General features: G+C 38.5%; 1 protein-coding gene across 1 annotated transcript; it reads right to left on the bottom strand.

Annotated features, from left to right (window-relative positions):
- Nucleotides 1–15788: 15788 nt before the first annotated feature.
- Nucleotides 15789–21619, bottom strand: LOC105046746 (uncharacterized). Its single transcript, XM_010925438.3, has 3 exons — nucleotides 21180–21619; nucleotides 20919–20942; nucleotides 15789–16495 (listed from the first exon to the last, which is right to left on the bottom strand). The coding sequence occupies exons 1-3, from the start codon at nucleotides 21379–21381 to the stop codon at nucleotides 16179–16181; spliced, it is 543 nt and encodes a 180-aa protein (XP_010923740.1). The 5' UTR covers nucleotides 21382–21619; the 3' UTR covers nucleotides 15789–16178.
- Between the last annotated feature and the right edge of the window lie 331 nt (nucleotides 21620–21950).

Raw genomic sequence — 21950 nt, 5'->3', positions numbered from 1 at the left:
CAGGTACATGCAGATGGTACTCACCGCCTACATCTGTAACCGTTTCCAATCCTGCACCTTCATGGTGGTTGGCTTTTCATCGTACAAGAGAGTATCGATCAACTCCTGTTGGATGAGCATGTCCTTCATCCTTACCTACCACAAGAAAAAATTGCTCTTACCATCAAACTTGTTGATCTCCATCTTGATTGATCTTGTCTTCTCCATCTTTAGTCTTGCTCACCATCGCTGCAATCTACGTCCTTGTACCACCTCGCTCTGATACCACTTATTGGGTGGATATCTGGCAAGAACACCACCTTCCAGGGCCTTTTCAGTACCATGCGATGCAGCAGGAACAAAGAAAAAATAAAATAAAAACAATCAAAATACGTGGATCAGCCACAAAAGGGTTCACCTCCACGAGGCATGCAAACTCACTATGAAAAAAAAATTTTACAAGAGGAGATCTCTCCCTTAACCCTTGTACACCCAATTTCTCTCTCACCTGAAGTTCTCCTCACAAAAGCTCTCTCTCTTGAAAGATCCTCCTGAACCCCTGAAGTTACCGACGTCCGCTGTCCAAGAGCCTCCTGCTCCTTCTCTCTCAGTAGTGCGGTTCTCTATCTCTTCTCGGGTTCCGTACGGTGCGTCCGTGGCAAAACCAGACCACACCGCCACTGTTTCTGTGTACAGATCCTTTTAAAGGGTTTAAATCTAATTAGCTTAGGTTTAAGACTCCTTAATCAGTCCAAATCAAGCCCCTGGACCGTCAGATCATGATCGGGAGCTCCCTGGGCCCTCCGATCGCACTTTGATCCATGGAATAGTGCTGTGGACAGAAACGCATGAGAAACGTCCACGTGGTCCACAAGCCCAGCCGTGGACCTCTCGATCCACAGTGGATCGAGGTACAGGGCCAGGCACGGTGCCTGGGCCTGGGCCTGGGCCCGTGCCACGACCCGCGGGCCCGTGCGTGGGCTGGGCCACCCGCCTGCCTGGGCCATGCGCTTGAGTCGCGCGTCCCACGCATTGGCCCCATCTGGGCCGTGCTCCACTGCCTGCGGCCACGCCGCCACCGCTCCGTCCTGGCCGCCGGCGGTCCTCCGTCGTCTCGGATCTCATACCAATTTCAAAAGTTTATATCTCCTCTATTCGATCTTCGTTTGAAATGATCTTGATCTCGTTGGACTCCATTTTTATCGCAAACCTCGCTGTGGGCTCAATATGAACTAGATCTCGAGACGTTAAATTCTAACACAGCCAACTTGGGCTCCCGCATGCACGTCATACCCCATCATATACCTTGCCGCAACTCACCGGCCTGAAAACCAGGGGAAATCCCAGACAGACTGAAGCAAGCGGGAGGCTTATAGAAGGACTGGGCACTACATGCATGAGTGTTCATGAAGCACGCATGAAGTTTAGCCAAACTACGGCAACGCCACTTACATCAGTGCGTACGTGCCATGAGAACGAGCCGATGCCATCATTAGATGGTTCCTCATTAGAAACCAGTTCCTATGACATCTCATGGCCTTTTGCCTAGAGAAGAGATGCGGATTCTGTCTTGGAATTCTAAGCGGAGACCCATCAAATCAGATGCAGGATGATGGAAAGTAGTGCTCAGATGAGGCAAATGGTACCTCAGACAAATAATGGGCTATGGAAACTTTAGCATCGGCTCCATCAGTTTTGTTGCGGTCAATCCTCCACTGTATCCATCGTTGAACAAAAACGTCTGTAAAAAAAAAAAAATACATAAATTAAAATTATATTTAATAAATTTTTTTTGATATTTAAATCAATAAAAAATGATGAATAATAAATTAATTTTTTAAAAAATAAAATATCAGTTCAAAAATATCTTATCAAATACTATTCAATTACTTTCTTTTATAGATGAGTTATTGCTAACCGTTTGTAACGGTTAGACATGTGGTCCAGCTTATTTCAATACTATTTGATCGTGGTATGGACGATTATGTCTAGTACTAATCATGTTACATAGCTATTATGTGGTTTCTGTACTGCCAATTTTTGGTATACCGACTCTACGTCGATAGTCCGAATGTATCGACTGTACGTCAGCAATTGTAGAAGTCCGAATGACCATCAGTTTATAACTCTAATATGCCGATGGTCATCGATCATAAAGTTGGTTTAGACATCATAGCTGAAGTGTTTGTCAGGAAGGTTAAAGATAGCTGACTATTGGTTGGGCTATCGATTGATAGTCAGTGGTCGGTTTGTAACTCTAATATGCCAATGGTCATCGATCATAAAGTTGGTTTAGACATCATAGCTGAAGTGTTTGTCAGGAAGGTTAAAGATAGCTGACTATTGGTCGGGCTATCGATTGATAGTCAGTGGTCCATGCCTATCAGATCAATTGAAAGTCGGATGATATTGTAATTGAGGTGGAACTTATTATGTGATGTAGTTTTGATAGTTCGTCATCCATAATCAGTAGATATCCTGTCACGCCCCCAACCCGAGATTGTGAATCGAGGGTCATAGCAACCGCCGCATACTCATAGAAAACTCTTCCCATAAGCATACAAGGCATCTTATCATGTTATCTTAAAACAACAGCGGAATAATTAGTCAATAATTTAAATCCAAAACATAATGATCTAAATTTTTTTTTCTTTAATGTCTCAATAAATTCAACAACGACTCAAAGGCTTTGCATCAAATTCAATAAGCCTTTCAACCTAAAATAAAAATATGAAGATTTTACTTCTGATCACTCTTCCATTCATATCTTGTATCATCTTAATTCCTCAACATCTGTAAAAACAATAAAAATAGGAGGTAATGAGCTAGACAGCCCAGTAAGCAATGATCACTTTTCAATAGATTTCATCAGGCATTTAAATAAATCATTATTTATAGAAAATAAGTATACAGAGTTCACCAATTCGAAATCAATTTCAATTATGCAACATAATTCATGCCAAATTCATTTTTTTTTCAAAAATTCAAGTTTCTTTCCAAATTTCAATTTCTTTTGTTCTTCAATTTTTTTTTCGTCAACCATGAGCTATGACCATATTTTCCCTGTGGCAGGGTCATAATACCGCGTATCTGCTTGCGGTAGGCTACGAATCATTTGGCAGCCATGTCCTTTGGAACCGCTGGTCTCTCTGGCGGTTTGTCGCTGGTCTCTCTGGCGACATGTCGCTGGTCTCGCTGGCGACATAAACCCTCAGGACAATCAATTGCCAACGTATATGCCCCTATTGGCAGGGTCCTTTACATAGTCAGGTTGTCAATTCATAATGTTTCTTATATCATAATTCTTCATAAATCATGCTTTTATATTTTAATTTCGATAATAAAACATATAAACATGTAGTATCGAAATCAATCAATGTAATGCATCATGAAATCAATATGTTTAATCATGCTTCATCATAACATTTCAAATAAGATATTTTCATAACAAAATACCATTCATCCAATTCATGCATTGTTTCACAAATCATATCAGAAGAATACATTATAATTTGCCGATAAATCTAAAAAAAGTGAAACATTACTTACCTCGAACGCATTCCAATAAATCTACATAATTCTATAAATTTTTTTCAAAAATTCTATTCGTAGATCATATCGCGATATCCCATGATCAAACATCCACAATCCTATACAGAATCAATTTCAATAATTAGAAAGAATACGAATACCATATTTCAACGGTTTAGATTGGGTCCGATCATCTAATTTTATCTAATCAAAATCTAATTAGGATCTAAACGATCCAAAGTTTGACTATCAGATCAAATCGGATTCGAAGTGATAGGACCAAGGTTTCTTCATCGATTTTTATAAAATCAAGTAGAGAAAGAAAATCAGAGGAAAGAGAATTCATGAGGTACAATTCGAATTGATCAGGTGACACAATCCAACATTACGATTGATCCAATATCTCGAGTGGTGAAATCAACATGATCAAATCAAATCATGGCTAGATCGGAATCATGGATGATCAAATCTAAAGATTCATGGTCTGATTAAGGTGGGTGCCAGTACGCTGTCTGACAATTATAGATCAGGGTTCTTCATTAAAATCAGATCAGACTTATTAAAAAAAATTTCTTCATTCACTAACCTTTTTTTTAGAGAGAGAATCAATCAAGAAAGAGAGAATATTTTAGAGAGAGAAAATTTTAGAGAGAGAAAATTTTGGAGAGAGAAAACTCATCTTGAATTCTTCAGACAATATGATTCAACAAATTCTGATCGATCAGATCAAATCATGCTAAAATTATCATGTGGATAATTCAATAAGATCATGAGAAATAAAATCTAAAAATACCTGATCTGATCAAAGTGGATGTCGGTGTATCGTCCGACGATCACAGATCAAAAATTCATTACGAGAATCATTTAAATTCATCATCATTCTTCTCAAAATTAAAAATCTTAGGAGAGAGAAATAATCTAGAGAGAGGATTTTAGAGAGAGAAAGTCCAATTTTAGAGAGAGAAAATACTAGTTCAGGCTGAAGAGAGAGAGGGAAGAGAGAGAAACTTTCTTTCTCATATTTTATTATTTATATTTATTAATTAATTTAATGATTTTTCTTTTCTTTTCTTTTCTCTCTCTCTCTTTTTTTTTTCTTTTTCTTCACGGAAGAGAGAGGAGAAAATCCTATTTATTATTATTATATTATTATCATTTTATTTTTCTTCTTTCTCCTTTTTTTTTCTTTTCCTTTTTCTTTTCTTTTTCTTCTTTTTCTTTTCTTTTTCTTTTCTTTTCCTTCTTCTTCTTTTTCTTTTCTTCTTCCCGTGGACTTGTTTTGGGCTGAAACAGGGGACCTTGAGGTCCCCTCGTTGGGTGGCCGGCCGGCAGCGTGGTCGGTGTGAGATGGCCGTCGGCAGGAGGAGAGGCGATCCGCGGTAAGAGGAGGCCAAACCGGTGGTCGACGGTGACCACCGGCGACGGAAAAATGATAAAAAAAGAAGATTTTTCCGTAACAAAATCCGGCGACTTCGGTCACCGACGAGCGTGCACATCGGCACGAGAAGGAAGGGGGAGGAGAGAGGAAGGGGAGGAAGCTTACCTCCGACGCCGGCGAGGCTTTTCCGATGAGAAATTGGATGGCACAAGGACGGGTCTCCGTGAGGAAATTTTCGGCGATTGCCACCGTTTTGCCTTGGGATTCTTTGGTAGGAAGAAGGGAGAAGGGTCTCCCCTTTAAATAGAACCAAAGGAGAGGAGTTTGACTCCTCTCCGGTGAGATTTCCGACTCCGATTAGGAGCCGATCGGGAGAAGAAGACTCCCTACGGGAGTCTTCATCATTTTTTTTTTTGGTTTGTTTGGGCTGGCTGGGCTATCACATATCCGATCGGTCGATTGTGAATCAAAAGAATAAACTGAATTATCCCAACAGTTGCCCCCGACTCCCAAGTCCAAGGTAGTCTGACATGTGAATTGGCATGTGGTATGATACATTGGACGAAGAAAGTTGTCACGTGCCATCTCGAGCTCCGATTCGACTGTAGACATTAATGATTTTTTTAAAAACATGAAGAGTCTCCAATCGTCTTGCCGTTTCGATAAACGTGATAGCATCATTGGGGTGTCGAATCGAGAAGATGGTTTGGCATCCGAAGTATCTAGTCAATTTGATTCTGACTAGTCGATTTCGGCCACATGTCCAGATGTCTTTGACTTGGAGCCGTTCACATGGATAGAGGTGAGGTGGCATGATCAGGTGGTAGGTACGTCAAACCATCCGATCGATGATCAGTTCTGATATAGCCATATGTTGAAATCTGAAGCAGTCTTGATTTGAACAACTTCATCCTAACCGTTGAAGGGTCCTATATATATAATGTCACTTTCATTTGGATTTTTTATTTTTGTACTTGTCATCTTCTCTTGCAACAAAGGGCTTCGTCTTGATGCTGAGAGCTTTAGGATTTTTGGAAGTCCTCTTTGTATTCTTCACATCATCCCCCAGCTCCAAGTTGAGTTTTCCTTTTTCCTTCTTCTTCCTTCTTCTTCTAGCTTTTCCTCTGCCATCTTTCAATGGCAAGTAGGGATAGGAAAAAAAGGAGAAGGTTCTAATTCCTTGAGATAGTCGATCAAAAAGTCTGATTGATGATTCTCCTTCAGGTTTGGAGATGGAAGTTTCTTTCTTATCCGGATCCAATATTAATCGATTTCGGAAATAATATCATATCTCAGAGTAATTTCAGCTCTTCACTCCTAGTCCGGATGGTTGGATGAACTCTCCTCCTCCAGATTAAGTAGTATTTTATGTAGAGGACCTTTAGGTTGGTCTTCACTTCCCAATTCTGGAGTTTGTCCAAATCTCCTTGACTACTATTGTCTCTATCCTACTCAATTAGCTCTAAATTTCATTTGACTAATTATCATTTTTGTTTTGTTGTGTCGTTTGATCCTGATCAACCCTCATCATTCTCTTTTTCATTCTTTTTTCATCCTTCGTCCCCATTCGAAAGCCAAGGGCTGGTGGTTCTTTAACCTGAGGAAGGATTTATCCTTATTTTTGATCTTTCATCATCTACTCATGGATGGAAGAACTAATTTTTCTTTGTCTCTTCTTCATCATCTTGGGGCTTTCCTTCGTCAAATATTTTTTTTAAATCTTCAAAGGATTGTCGGCACTCATCTAACCATAAAAAGTCTTTTGCTTATCGTAAGGTCTTGAAGAAGGATAGACATCTCTCTGTCGATTTTGAAATGAATCGACTGAGTACGGCGATCCTAACATTAAGTTGTTGTATCTCTTTCTTGAAGATCGGATGCTTTATATTAATGATAGTCTTTATTTTCTTGAGATTACCTTCGATTCCTCATTGCAATACAAGAAATCCAAAAAAAATTTCGACAGTCACTCCAAATGCACACTTAATCAGATTTAATTTCATCTGATAGCATCAAAGTGTGTTGAAGGCTTCTTCTAAGTCTCGAACATGATTAGAAGTTTCAAATTTTTTTACCAACATATCATCAATGTAGACCTCTATGTTGCATCTAATTTGTGTCTTGAATAGTCTATTGATTAGCCGTGATAAGTAGCTCCGACATTCTTTAAACCAAATGGTATCACTTTGTAGCAGTAGATGCCTTTGTCGATTATGAAGGCAGTATACTCCTCATCTTTGGGTGCCATCTAAATTTGGTTGTAGCCTGCGAAGACATCCAAAAGCTCAAGAGTCGATGTTCCGAAGTCATATCAACTAGTTGGTCAATTTTTGGCAAAGAAAAGCTATCCTTTGGACAAGCTTCATTTAAATTGGTATAGTGGATGTAGATTCTCCATTTTTCATTTACTTTTTTCACCACCACTACATTAGTGAGCCAATTTGAATAATTTGCTTCTCTTATGAAGCCAGCCGCGAGGAGCTTGTCAACTTTTTCATCGATGATCTTCTACCTTTCAAGAGCCAAAGATCTTTTTTTTTGCCTCATCGGTCTAACTTTAGGGTCAATGTTCAACCAGTGAGTTATTACCTCCGGAGGAATCCCTGGCATATTGGTTGTCGATCAAGCAAAGATGTCAACATTTGTTCTTAGTAGGTTCACAGTTATTGTTGCTCCGAATCAGATAATTGTGATCCAATTTGGACTATTTTTTCAGGATCATTTTCTCTTAAGGGAATGGAAATCAGTTGTTTGGTTGGTTCACCCCTTTCTTCATTTTCTCTCTAGTCTAGTTTATCAACTGACAAAGAGTCTTCAAGTTAACTGATCTTTACAGAGACCATAAAGCAACATTGGGCAAGTTGTTGGTCTCATGCATTTCTCCAACTCTATTTTTTATCAGAAATTGGATCAATAAATGGTATGTTGATACTATCGCTCTCAAGGTATTGAATCCTGATCATCCAAGTATGGCATTGTAGGCTGAAGGAACTCAGACGATCGTGAATGTTAAGAGAATGATACTTTGTTATGGATTTATTCCTACAGTTAGTAGGAGAGTAATTTCTCCTTCCATGATAACTGTATCTCCAATAAAACCGACTAATGGTGTTGAGACTCTTCTGAGTCGGTCAGTCGGTAATCATATTCGAAAGAAAGTCAAGTAAAAAAGAACATCGATGAAACTTTCATTATAAACTAAGATTGTTTTTACATCATAATTTGTTATCATCACTGAGACGATGACAGCATCATCATGGGGAGTCTGTATTCTCCAAACATCATCTTTCGAAAAAGAGATTATATTATAAAGTCGTCGCTTCTTTGCTGACTCTTCTTCGAAAGTTGCCCCCCAATCTTTTGATCACCTGAAAATCATGTTGATCACTCCTGCCATTGGCCGATTATTGATCATTTCCTCAGGTTGTGGCTGAGGCTGTCGGTCGGTGGAAGGTTAAGTCAGGCGATCTCATCAAAATTTTTCGAGATAGCCTCATCGAATCAGGGCTTCTATTTCATCCTTGAGCTGAATACATTGTTCGGTATCGTGATCATGATCATGATGAAATCGATAATACTTTCTCTTATCGTAGCTTCTCGGTGGTGCTTTCATCGATGGAGGATGATGAAGATACTCCTCTCTCTCGATCTTCATTAGGATCTGTGCATGAGAAGCAGAAAGAGGAATATAGGAGTCATACCTGCTGCCGTAATTGTTCGGCCTTGGACTCCATCAATGGGGTGAAGCTCCTTTATTAATTATTGACCGACTTGGTTCGACTGGAGCTCCACCTTTCTTTTGTTTTTTTTTTGATCTTTTCTTTATACCTGATGTCAGTCAGAAGTACCTTCATCTGTGCGAATATACTTGTATGTACGCTCCAAAAGTTCAGTATAGGTCCGAGAAAGAGTTTTATCCAGAGAATAAGTAAATCTGGATCTCCTCAGATCTCTCTTCATGGTCTATCGAGATGGCCATATCTTCATTGAGATTTCTGATCTCAAGTATGGCCGTGTTAAAGCGAGCCACAAAGTCTGTCTCTATCTCACCTTGCTTGATGGAGAAGAGACTGTCTGATGTTTATGGCATCTTTCAACTAGTACTGAAATGGGCCATGAAATGAATGTTCTAGTTGCTCAAAAGAACTTATGCTCTCCGATTAGAGCCTAGAATATCAGGCTCAAGCATCCTTCCGAATGGTTGTCGGAAAGTCAATCCATAGGAGGGTGTCAGTTGCCTCCGGATCATCATAAGATCCTTGTAACTCTCTAGATAATCAATTGGGTTAGTGGAGCCGTCATATAGCTCCATCTGTGGTATCTTGAACCAAGACAGGATTAGCTCATCCAAGATATACTGAGAGAGAGGTTGAGCAATACGGAAGCCGAGGTCATTGGAGGACTTCCGACCTTTCACATGGAGTCGGGTGAGTTGGTAGTCAATCTCCTTGAATTTGCGCTCGTAGTCATCGAGCTACCATTGCTGAAAAAATTTAAGGATAGAATCCTCTGAAGAACTTGAGGATGGAGGAGTAGAAGGTGCATGCAGCCTCTTCTCCTTCTTGATGCTATGAACACAAGAAGAAGAGGGAGATCGCCACGAATGGTGAGTGCCATAATAAGAATGTCGAGAAAGTGATGGTTCGACATGATGAGAATATCGAGACAGTCGTTGTTCTGGAGATGGAGAGAGCAATCACCGTGGAGGACGGTGGCTGTGCCTGGATGGCACTGAATGCACCACCGACTCCTCTGTTAGTGGTTGCTACTGCTACTATATTTGTTGTTATTGAAGGCTGTGTACCATCTCTATCAGTACCTTCATTTGTTGCATTAAAACAGTAATTTATACGTTCGTAGTGACTACAGGATGCGAAAAACTGGGCTCTACCATTGGAGGTGGAGGAGGGAGATCTTTTCGATGGAAAGATTGTCTTGCGGATCCTGTAGAGTTGTTTTGAGCTCTAATTTTTATCATAATTTCTTATTATTCTCCCTACCTAACGCGCTAATCTATTGCAGCCAATCTTCTGTTGCGTCCATTGTCAGAGAAGAACATCTATAAAAAAAGTCCACACTGATCGAAATTATGTCTGATGGGGACCTTCTGATACTTAAGTCAGTGGAGAGTGGTGAACAGCAGATTAATTTTTAGAAAAGTAGAGTATCAGTCCAAAAGTGTCTTACCAAATGCTATTCATTTAGCTCCTTTTATAGATGAGTTATTGGTAACCGTTTGTAACAGCTAGATATATGGATCCCACTTATTTCGATACTATATGATCGTGGGATGGACGGTTATATCTACTACTGATCATGTTATGTGGCCATTATGCGATTTCTGTGTCGGTGGTTTTTGGTATACCGACTCTACATCGGTAGTCCGAATGTATTAACTGTATGTCGGCAATTGTAGAAATCCAAATAACCATCGATCGGTAACTCTGATATGCCAATGGTCATCGATCATGAAGTCGGTTGAGTCGTCATAGCTGAAGTGTTTGCCAAGAAGGTTGAAAATAGCCGACTATTGATCGGGCTACCAATTGATAGTCGGTGGTTCGTGCCTATTAGACCGATTGAAAGTCGGATGATATTGTAATTGAGATGAAACTTATTCTGTGATGTAGTTTCGATAGTTCATCGTCCATAATCGATAGATATCCGATCGACTGACTGTAAATCGGGGGAGTAAACTGAATTACACCAACAGGCTTGTAGATTGGCGGTCATATCAGGCACATCTCCAACATCAGACGGTAATAATGATGCTAATTTTAGCCCATCCTAGATGAAGATCAAGATCAATTCAAGGTAAAGTTCAAGCCCTTCCATGGTGAAAATTAAGGTCGATCCAAAGCTGAAAATCTGACCTATTAGAAGTCAGATCCCGGCTAATTCGAACTTAGATGAAGGCTGACCCCAAGCTCAAATCCAAACTTCCAAAGTTAGCTCCAGCCTATGCCGAAGTCAAGATCAAAGCTGATTCAAAGTCAGATCCTGGCTGATCCGAACCTAGATAGAGGACAGTCCAAACTCAGATCCAAATTTGATTCGAAGGCTCAGAATCAGGTTGATCCGAAGGCAGATCCAAGTATAATCTAAAGGCCTAAGTCAAAGCTAATCTGAAGCTAGGCCAAACCCAATCCAAAGCCTGATCCAGGCAATCCGAAGTCAAAATTGAGCTGATCCGAAAGATCAACTCCAAAGCAAATAACAAGAAGGAATCAAGCAGAATCCAAGGGCTCTCAAATAAAAAGAACTCTCATGGTAAGAGGTTCTCGAGCCTCTTCCACTATTCTATTTTCTCCCATTCTTATAGGACAATTGATCCTTAAAGGCGCATATGAGCTGAGGCAAAAATTAAACAAAGCTATAGTGGATATCAAACCCAAAAATAAAATGAAGATCAAACTGAGATAGAGACAACTTAAGGCATGGGCCATCAAGATAGTCAACCTCAAAAGGTCAACACCCTCATAAGACTAAAGGTCATCAGAGGACCAACTTAAGCAAACCAAGATCGGACTATCAAGCAAAAGGCTAACAACTTTCTGCATCAATTGAGAAGAAGGATCGAAGCCGTAGTAAAACCCAATGAAACCCAAGGTTGATCTGAGAAAGCCAACTAAAGGCAAACTAGCTAAAATGGGAGAATATGATTTTAGTTATCTATTTTCTCTACTCCAAAGCTAAAAATTCGAAAGGTCCAGCTAGAGCTGGTCCAGCAAGTTCTCTCACCTTTTGTGTGTAAATCCATAACTTAAGACCTCGACAACTAAGAAGCGGAGGCTAACCTGTAAGGACCTCCGAAGGCCATATTCGCTCATCAGTAAGTCAATGCCCATGATGACCTTAGTCATGCGGAAAGTGAGGCTAATCTATAAGAACCCTTGAAGGCCATGCTCGTATTTCAATGAAGCCAATGCCCACTAAGACTCCGACTGATTGAGAAATGAAGGCTAACCTAAAAGAATCTTCAGAGGGCTAACCTACAAAGACCCTCATCCTATCAACTCCAACAACAAATAAGGGATAACCTAAGGAACCCTCGAAGGCTACTCGCTTTTCAGCAAGCCAATGGCCCATAAAGAAGACCCCTCACTTTTCAGCAAGCAGAGCCGACCAAAAACCTCAGCAACCAAACTGGAGCAGAAGAAGGCACTCTCGGCATATCTTCAGTTATCCTGAAGTACTTCTTTCATCCGATCCAATTCTCACTTGGACTCGGGAGTAGGGGGCTTATGTTGAGGGTGATTTTATATTGGCTGAAGACATAAAGCTTACGAGAATACCTCAGGCCCCACCATATGTCTTGATTTATTTACTTCGACTACTAATCCCAGCTTTAGCCATTGACCCCCAAGAGGCCTCTTTATAGCCCTATCACGTCACCCTATTTAAAAGTGAGAATGGTCATGAGTAAAGCAAAGCAAGCTCCCCACACTCAATTTATGGTTCCTGGTTATCAGTTCATGCAATTAATAGATGTGGCTCTATGTGCCATGAGGTGACACCACTCACCCAATTTAAGGAGATTAGAAGGCCAGACACGTAATAACTACCGGTTACACGACCTCGAGAATCTTACCACGTTACGTCTAAATTGTCCCATGATTTCTCCAAACAGTTAGACGGCTCTTCAGCTTCGCCCATAAATAAAAGGCCAAGAGGGATCCTCCAGGGATGAAATCTCTTCTTTCCCTACATACTTACTCTTTCCCTTCTATTGTCGAATTTCTAACTTGAGCGTCGGAGAGTCCTCGTCAGAGCCATCTCCGATCAGAGACTTGTTTTGCAGATCCAGTCACCGCTATCTTTTCATTGCTGATTTGCCATCGCCGTCCAATTTTAGTCGATCCAACGTCGAGATAGATTTCTGCGTCAACATACATATGTGGGCAAATTATGGTCATTATGACCATTGCTCCACGAGGATGGGTAATAAAAGGACAGACATCAATTTTAATATAAAGGCCTCATACAATGCATGAGGGAAGATGAATTTAGTATGATTCTTTTTTGTAGGAACACGATGGAAGTGCCAGCACCGGGGTTTGAAATTAATCAAGACTAGCTTCCTTCATGTGGACAAGGAATTATTTCTTCTTGGCTAAGTTTCAGATATAAAAGTCGCAAGCTGGTGATATGTCCAAAAGTTTTCTATTGATTCAAATTGTTAATTAGTATGCTTACCATTACAGCTGGCAGAAAAAAAAAATCTGGGCGTCATCCAACTAAGAACCAAATTTATTTGAATAAACAATGGCCACTCTAATGATTATTATCAGTTGATATAACAAACATCTAATATGAATATTATTATAGGAATAAATTAAGTTAATCTTGACTTACGTATTTTAGAGCAACAAGTGGCCTTCACGATCCTTTGTTAGAAAATACTCTTGAATTCATTTCCAATGATATACACTAATATATAAGAATCGAGGACCGTTTAAGCCTTGGCATCCTCGTAAGGTTAAGAGTCCAAATTCTCGTAAGGTTAAGAGTCCAAATCTATGTCTCTATTCATAAACACAATGATCGGTCTGTGATCAACTTAATAAATTTATACTACAGTATCCCCTAATCCATATAGGTTATGAGTTGATACATGCTTACACGGATCCTCACATATCTCTCTATTTGAGGATTTAAATCCATATATCCATTCATAAACATCATGATCGACTCGTGATCAGCCCCAATGAACCATACTGCAGTATCCCTTAGTCCACATAAATTATTGGCTATGTCGGCTCTGATACCATTTGTAACAATCGGAGACCTCATTTAGAAAAGGCTAGCTGGAAAGTATTATTTATAGATTCTTTATACTTATATAAGTATCCAAAATCTTTCAAATAAATAATCGATATGGGACTAAATATATACTCACATAGATCCCTTCACAACATGTCACAGGGATATCAAGAAGATATTGTTCAAGTAACTATATGAAAAGCCTTGAGAATCCAATAGTTCATTTCACCAATCTCACAAATTTATTGGAAAATTATAAGACTGCAGCTATAATAATAGAATTTCTTGCATGAGAGATGCAAAAGATGAGAGTCAAGGAAAGGCACAAACAACAGTAACCGAGTTCCTTGTTGCAGAGACTTATTTGCATTTGCCCATTCAACAGATCCAAACAAGGGTGGTTCTTTGGCATATTCCAATTGATTTGTGAAACTTAAATGTAAACATGTGAAGCCCATTATATTGGCACATCCTTGCTCAATCCATGAAGATTAAAGAAGCACTTGGCAAGATACTTCCAGAAGAGAGCTTGTATTTTGAAAAAGATCTATATATCCTAGATTGACTGCAATAGAAGATCACATTATTATGTCACAAATCAAGGAATGGGTCAATGAATTGCCAAGGATGCAGCAAGAAAATGCTAAATTCTGTATAGCAGTGTGTTCTTGTCAAACCATATCTGCAAGAGTCTCTAAACAAGACATGGCATAAAATACTGTAAATCCTGACAATCTTTTGACTACCCTTGGTTCCATAAGGATTCTTTTTAAATTCAAGTAGTTTGCTTTAAACAAAGATGATTCATGTCCAATAGCCAATCACAATGAGTTTCTCAGATAGTTGCTGCCCCGGTACCTCCTAATGATTCAACTGCAGCAAATTTTTTGACCAATAGGAGCAATTTATAGAAGGTGAAGAGCCCGGACTGAAACTAATTTCAGGGTAGTCATGTATCATTGTTGTTGAAGAAAAGGAAAGATGAGCTGTAGTTGGAACTTGGTCTCTGATTTACTGCATATGTCACAGGAAAGGACTAGAAGATTGGTTGTCTAGAACTGCATTTTATTTTTCTCAGAAAATACAACAGTTTAGCAATCCAGCGACTAACATGGCCAATAACATGCTATGCCGATAAGAAATACTATCCATTTGTAACTAGTACAGAGGCTGATGATGGAGGTTCAGATGTGTTGGCTTTCATAGCCCCAGATGATTAAATAGAAGAACAGGTCCATGGAGCTGCAGAAAGAGTCATAAGTGGGATTTTTTTAAAACTGGAGTCAGGTGGTGTGTTAAGACTGCTGGTTGATTGTTTTAACATGAAAGCAGATATTAAATCAATATCTAACACAATGATTGTCCCTTTCCTTCCTAAGCCATGACGTCCTGCATGGAATTGGCATCACCAAAAAAGGCCAAGTACTTGGTCTTTCATCATATTTATGTATTTTTTATGTATTTGGTCACCACAACAAGAATGTTCCACGGACTAATTCTTCTTCGTTTTTTAACTGTACATTCTCTGTCATTAAACTTTATCAGCGCTCATGCACCGCAAATTAACAAAAAGGAAAATTGGTGAGAAACAGTTGAGTCTCTGGCCTCAGGATGTGGATGAATGCCATGGGGCAGAGGCCTTCCCAAAATCCCCTCTGAATTGTTGCCACTCATGTTCATCGCATGTCGCATCATGGCATGAATTTATCACAAGACATCAATCAGGAAAATTTATCCAGACAAGGTATATCTTGGCAATTGCTTGATCCACACAGCATTCCAGACATGTACCAAACAAGTTCCCCAATTTACAGAGTTTTTGTGGCCACAGTTCCTATTGCCTGAATAATTCAGTTCACAACTATTTCTTAAAAGATAAATTAATAAATAGTATGAGAATAATAAAATATAGCTCAAATTTTTAATAAAAATATTTAAACAGAAAATGATGATAAATGGTAAAGGAAGGACTTGAACATTTGATCTTATGGTTAAAAATCACATGCTAGAAATGCCACCTGAAAAAATGCAGAAAGATAAAGACGGCATGGGAAAGTATGGATGGACAAACCTCATGCACAGGCAGATCATCAGCGTGAGCATTATTTAGTAGGATAGATATGCTTAAACCAATGCATAGACATGAAGATGCAATTCATTAGCTTAAGCAGATCAAGTACTGTTGCAGTACGGTATAGGAGCACAAGGCAGATAACTGGAAAGTCTGTCTTGTTAACCAATACAATGGAATGAGAGAGGTTGAAACATGAATTACACACTAGGAGGCCTCATTATGCACAAACAATTTTCCATCAAAGATCAAGGCACCATTCTACTTCTTATACCAACAACATTGAGATAAAGGATGTTGCGGATTCTTTTCCAATCAGTTATACTGAATGACCAATTTCTCATTAGTGCTGCCCTCTTTGAGAAGCAACCTCAGTGAGAACTCCAGCTGATGTCTTTGATTAAATATCATGCATCCTAATTCACAAAACAAAGTCTGAACTGAACAACAAATTTCTCATCGAGATTTGGCATTCCCTAATTTCCATCCCCATTGCCGAGCCCTCACTTCCCACAATGCAGTCAATCTCTTTTGTTCCAAGAGTGCAGCCTCTGCTCTTTCTCTTGCTTCCTCACAGGTATCCATTCCTGAACTGCACTTGTCAGCTTCCTTTTGATATTGTGAAGCCAATTTTTTGGCCTCGAGCAATGTCGCATCAGCATGATGATGTGCTTCTGTTGCCTCTTCTTCTCTTAACTTCAATTCCTCTGCAAGGAGGTCTGTAAAATTCTTATCCATTTCTTCACTAACCTCTGGGTCACGTTTTGCACAATCTGCAGGAAGGTATTTGGACTCCAGAGCTGTCAGTTTATGAATGATATGGATAACAAAGCACCAATTTTGGCAATAAACTATATTAATTTATTGATACAACAAAATTATATTAATTTACACATGTTGTATGGATGTTATGAAGGAGAGCGCTCATAAGATTTGCTTCTGGAGCCATTTTATATCGAGCTTATACATGCATGAGGTTCTGAGGTGGTTTGAACTTTAACCTTAGATACAAAAAGATTGACCAATAGGGTATGTTGAAGAGGTGATGTCCTGAAAGGGCCTCAAATAAGCTGACTTTCAACCAGCTTTTCAGGGCTTCAACTTTGTTGTCAGCACTACAGGTTTTATCAAAATGTATACTGTTAACTGGAAAAAAAAATGGTTCTAGAAGTGAAAATAGAAAAGCAAGAAAAATACATGAAAGAGATCAAGTGCCCTAACAGTCCCTTGTAAACAATCATTACTTTGACAACAACCAACAGTGCAACATATTGGAACATGTACAATTAAGTGGACGATACATATTTTTCCTCAAAATTAAAGTTCAGATCATTCCAGGAATCAGAAAACAGGGAATGCAGTTTTGACGCAGTTCTGTTACCTTCCATGCGATAGAAGAAGAAAACTTATAAGGAGATCTACATCAACCCACGAGCATTAGAATAAACTAACAAGAAAAACCTATATTAAATAAAGAAAGCATAAAAAATCCTTAAATAATTCTTCTCCTACAAATGTATCATTCAATATTGATTATTAAGCATCAATAAGGAACTTCATCAAACAGCTCTAGAGCAATTCCAATCATCCATATTCAATACTTTAATACTTGCTTACATAAAATAGACAGTCTCAGAAAGCCTGAAATGTGCAGCAAGCAAAAGATAACTATAAATATCAAAACTCATTTGATGGTGGAGGACATGGAAATAACATGACAGAAAAACTACACAAAAGGCTACTGCTCATATCCGATAGAGTGACTCTTTGGTTCCCAGGATGAGCAAGTAGAGCTAGACACATGGATCAGAGGCAGTGCCTAGAGATTGTTAGGTTATCACTGTGCAAAATGAACAATCAAGATGGAAACCCAGTTTTTCCCAGCAGTAGTTTTTTGATAATCAAAAGAATTAACTTGTGCATATGAGAAAGAAAGCACAGGGTGTGGGCATGGAAGGCCTTCCAATAAATCTGAGAAAATAATTGGGTTTCTGACTGGTATTGGGATGAACTAATGGGAGGATCTGTGAACAAAGTAAAGATAAAAACAAAACAGAGATTAACAATGGAAAAGAGAAAAGTCCTTTTTTTTCCATTTTGAGACAATAAAGAAGCTCATTAATGATCAAGAGAAGGGAGCAAAAGGATCCCAACAAGGAAATGATGAATTTAATGAAGAACTAAAGGCCTTATACTGAAGTAGCCATTTATAACCAGCAAGGGGACAAAAGAGAAATATGTCCTGGAAGTTTATCTCACTTGGTTTTACAAAATTAAAAGTAAAAAAAAAAAAGAAACTAGACACAATTTTAATTACCAGTTCTAAAGCACATGCTATGCATGTAATTTGTACAACATAGCATATGCGCTCAGACCATTTTTTTCCCCATCCTCTTCTCACATCTGTTTATTTTATTTGACTCTATTTTTTCTCTCACTGTGACAAACATAATTGGGTGCAAAAAGTACAACCACAATCAATATCTCATGCCAATTTAACTGCCATCCAACTTTTAATAATGTTAACCTTGATAACCTGGCTGGGAAAAAAGCCAGTATTTAGAAAGAAAATGCATCTCAGAGAAAAAAGGAAGTCTGATTTGGGGGGAAAAAAATCAATAAACTGGCTGATAGGATCACAGTTTTTTTCTTTCTTTAATTTACTTTTTGAAAACATTGTTTCATATCCATTCAAAAAACTTGGACTCCCAACTTCCAGCTAGACAAGGAAACTCAAACCGGATACTTTAAAAAGTATTCCACAATCTGAGCAACCGGAATTTCTTACATTTTTGGCTTTTGGTTTCTTTTTCGTTTCCTTAAATTAATCCAGGTTCTGAGCAACCGAAATTTCTTACAGGTTATCCTTTTTTGTTTCCTTTTCTTTTCATTTATATTCCCCAACTTACCCTAACCAGAAGGAGATATAGACATTTTTTTGTGTTTTTCCCCCTTTCTGGTACATCATCCATATTGGAGTCTTGGCCTATATTATCTCTTTTTCTTCCTTGGAAATAATTTTCAGTTTTTATTGTTGTAGGTTTTTCCCTTGACCCTTTCTGGTTTAGAATTTGGGTCATACTTCCTTCCCACTTCCCTTGGTGCTAAAATGTTTTTGGTTTCATGTGATTTCATCTCATGCATGCACGCATGTATGTATGTTTTAGTTAAATTAATCACCTATTTATTTTTCAATTCCCCCTAATTGTATTTGAAAGAGTTTGCTTTAGTTACATTAATTTTATGACTCTTGGTTCTCCTGTGCTTTCATTCATTTCTCTGAAAAGGAAATAAAATCAGGTCAACTCCTAAAATTAAGCAACTTAAGAGAGCTATAACTAAGGAAAGCCAATGTCATTTCTAATGTCATCAAATCTTTGAGCCCACTCTAATCTTTCTATTAAAAAAAATGATCTTTCCATTTTCAAACTATCAAAATTTCATAACGAAAAAAATAACTCAAATTTCTTTGAGTTATAGAAATTGGGAAGGGTGGGAATCAAGCTATGAAGGAACATAGTGAAAAGGTGGATCAATTGTGCAAGAAGGAAAAGGATGTTAAAATAAAAAACGAAAAAGTGACTACTGTTAAGAACTGGCTTTGGCATTTCAAGATTGAAGATCAATAATAGGAGTAATGATGATGGTTGGAAATTATTTAAATATACAATTGAAGAATACATAATAGATAAATTTCATATTCTAGAAAGAATGAAGAAATTGCAATAACATAACGATCTGACAAGATAAATGTGGTATTACTGACCTCCAATCAAATTTCCGTTGATATCAAAAACTCATCAATAACATCAAGGCAAAATGGTTGTTCTCATTACAAATAGTGAAAAGGAAAAAGGAAAAGAAAAAGGGTATTGTTACCTAATACATATCATTGACCTAGCCGATATGCATTTGACTCAGTTCGTGTCTAAGACTGGCAAGAAGAGCAAAGGGATTCGACATTGGGTCCAGACCTATGTCACTTATAGTAGAACGGTATAGATCTAGAAATCTTATTAAATATGACTGGAATCAATAAAATCCAGGTAGATTTGGAAGGACCCAGCATCAAGATTAATCAAAAATCTTATCTAATCAAAAGGAGATTATTTCTGCAACTACTTTTATTTGCACCAATCAAATCCTAACATATTGCGGCAAAAAAAAAAGCTTTATTCCTACAACTACTTTCCATATTTGCACTAAATCAATCCTAGCATATTATGGAGAATATTCTTTTGTTCCTTGTTTATAAAACTATTTACAAACTAATGTGGACACACTCTTGCATTTGTGGGTAAGTTCAAGAGGTCCTACAACTATAAATAGGGTTGCTTCGCCATTGTAAAGGGTATCTTAAATTGAATAAACTTTTAGTTCCCTTCTCTATTGTTCTGTAAGTTTGAGAGTCTGTTACTTCTTCCTTTTATCTCGCTACTTAATTGTTGAGTAGATTTTCTTTCTCCAGGAGAAAGATAACTATCCACACAATGCTGATATCCTACTTTCAGTACTTGGATAGATGGAAGGACAGGACAACCATGAAAGATTCTGGGATGTCAGAAGTTGAGTTGATGAAGCTCTCCACTAATTTGTCAGAGAAAACCAATGCATTCAACTTGAGGACAATTTCTTTCCAACCTAGAGGGAATGAAGCACATGTCGTGGACTTAGCTAACATATATTTGAACCAACGTATGGCAAAGGCTCACCCAAAGAGCAAAAGGGTTCGATATTATGTTCAGATCTAAGTCAGTCCTTGAAAGTTGCAATAGTTTAAAATAGAATCCTAAAGATCTAATTAAATAAGGCTAGAATCAACAAAATGTAGGCAAACTAGGAAACACTCGACATCAAGCGGATTATAAAAAGAAATTATAGAAAGAAACATCAGTGAACAATGTTCTGAAAGGTGCAGAAGAATGTAATGGCATTATTTATACATTAACAACAAATCTAACCGCCCATCAGTTCAGCAATGAATACTTAATGAGTAACTTTTAAACAAACCTAAATTTCCCTCCTCTTTTTTTTAATCCAATACGCGACTTTTAATTCCACTAGCACAATAAATTGCCATGCAAAGCTCAATCCAACAATGAATCAAATCAGTTTATATCTACAGATAACAACATCACTATACCCATTTAACAAATAATTTGCCAAAGAAATCTCAGAACAAAGAAACATACTGACCTGTAAATGAGATATTGCTTAATTCTGCAAATAGAAACACAAAATCCAAAGTTAATACATTGCTAATCAAAATCAAGAGAAAAAAGAAAGGCACCAGTGACTCAGAGATCAAAAATGATGGGAGAAACTATAGAAGACCTAAGCAAGATGCGATCTTTAGCGACAGACATGCTCTAGATCCGCGGAAGGAGTCGATTAGATCTCAGATCCGAGAGATAACAAGAAGAAGAGCGGCGGATCGGAGAAGAAGAAGAAGAATACCCTCGGGGATGGAGAGGAGGGGCTGGGAGGAGCAGTCGCAGACGCAAGGGGAACAGGCGGAGGAGCGACCGAGGGCTTCGGCGAGGTGCCAGTAGAGAGGGGGGCCGACAATATACCCAGCGAGGCCGAGCCCCATCAACAACAGGACGGCCCTCACGAGGCCAGGGCTCACTCCCCCCAAAGACGCCGAGCCCCCCGCCATTAACGACCAATCTAGCTTCTCTCTCTTAGGGTTTCGTTTTCGCCGTCAATGGAGACGGAGAAGCTTCGGTGATGACTGATGAGCTGAGCGCCACTAATGGGAACGCCGTCGGCAGCTGATCCCACGCGCTTTTGCGCGGCGGTTTTTGCAGCTTTTTGTTCTTAGTTCGTCGGCATTCTCGAATTGGAAGTGAGAGTCCGGGGGATGGACCTGCCGTATCAAAAGGGCTTGGATTCTACCATTTGTGGGTGGATTCGGACCTGATCCCACTAGCCTGCAATTATTAGCGGAACGACCGAAAATTGCGTTTACTTGCGGCATTATTTTATACTGACAAATAATCCACGCTATATAATAAATTTTAATTAAATAATAATAAAAAATAATTAATATAAATATAATAATAATTTAAAAATAATATTTTTATTAATATTTTATTTTTTTAAAAAAATTATTTTGATTTTTTTTAAAATATTATCATGCAATATAAAATAGTGAAACTTAATAATATCATAATAAATATTCTATATGGTATGATTCAATCAATTAATGTAAAAATTAGAAAATAC

The sequence above is a fragment of the Elaeis guineensis genome, chromosome 6, assembly GCF_000442705.2.
Source record: "Elaeis guineensis isolate ETL-2024a chromosome 6, EG11, whole genome shotgun sequence".
In the NCBI taxonomy this organism is placed as follows: Eukaryota; Viridiplantae; Streptophyta; class Magnoliopsida; order Arecales; family Arecaceae; genus Elaeis; species Elaeis guineensis.
The sequence above is the reverse complement of the archived record's forward strand: the minus strand, read 5'-3'. Positions and strand labels throughout refer to the sequence as shown.

What these genes read in the sequence shown, in the direction of transcription:
- LOC105046746 (XM_010925438.3), bottom strand. Translation starts at nt 21,381, where the DNA reads ATGGCGGGGGGCTCGGCGTCTTTGGGGGGAGTGAGCCCTGGCCTCGTG. An exon ending in CCTCCTCTCCATCCCCGAGG is followed by an intron (nt 20,943 to 21,179) that starts GTATTCTTCTTC and finishes TTCTATTTGCAG; the next exon opens with AATTAAGCAATATCTCATTT. An exon ending in AAGCAATATCTCATTTACAG is followed by an intron (nt 16,496 to 20,918) that starts GTCAGTATGTTT and finishes ACCTTCCTGCAG; the next exon opens with ATTGTGCAAAACGTGACCCA.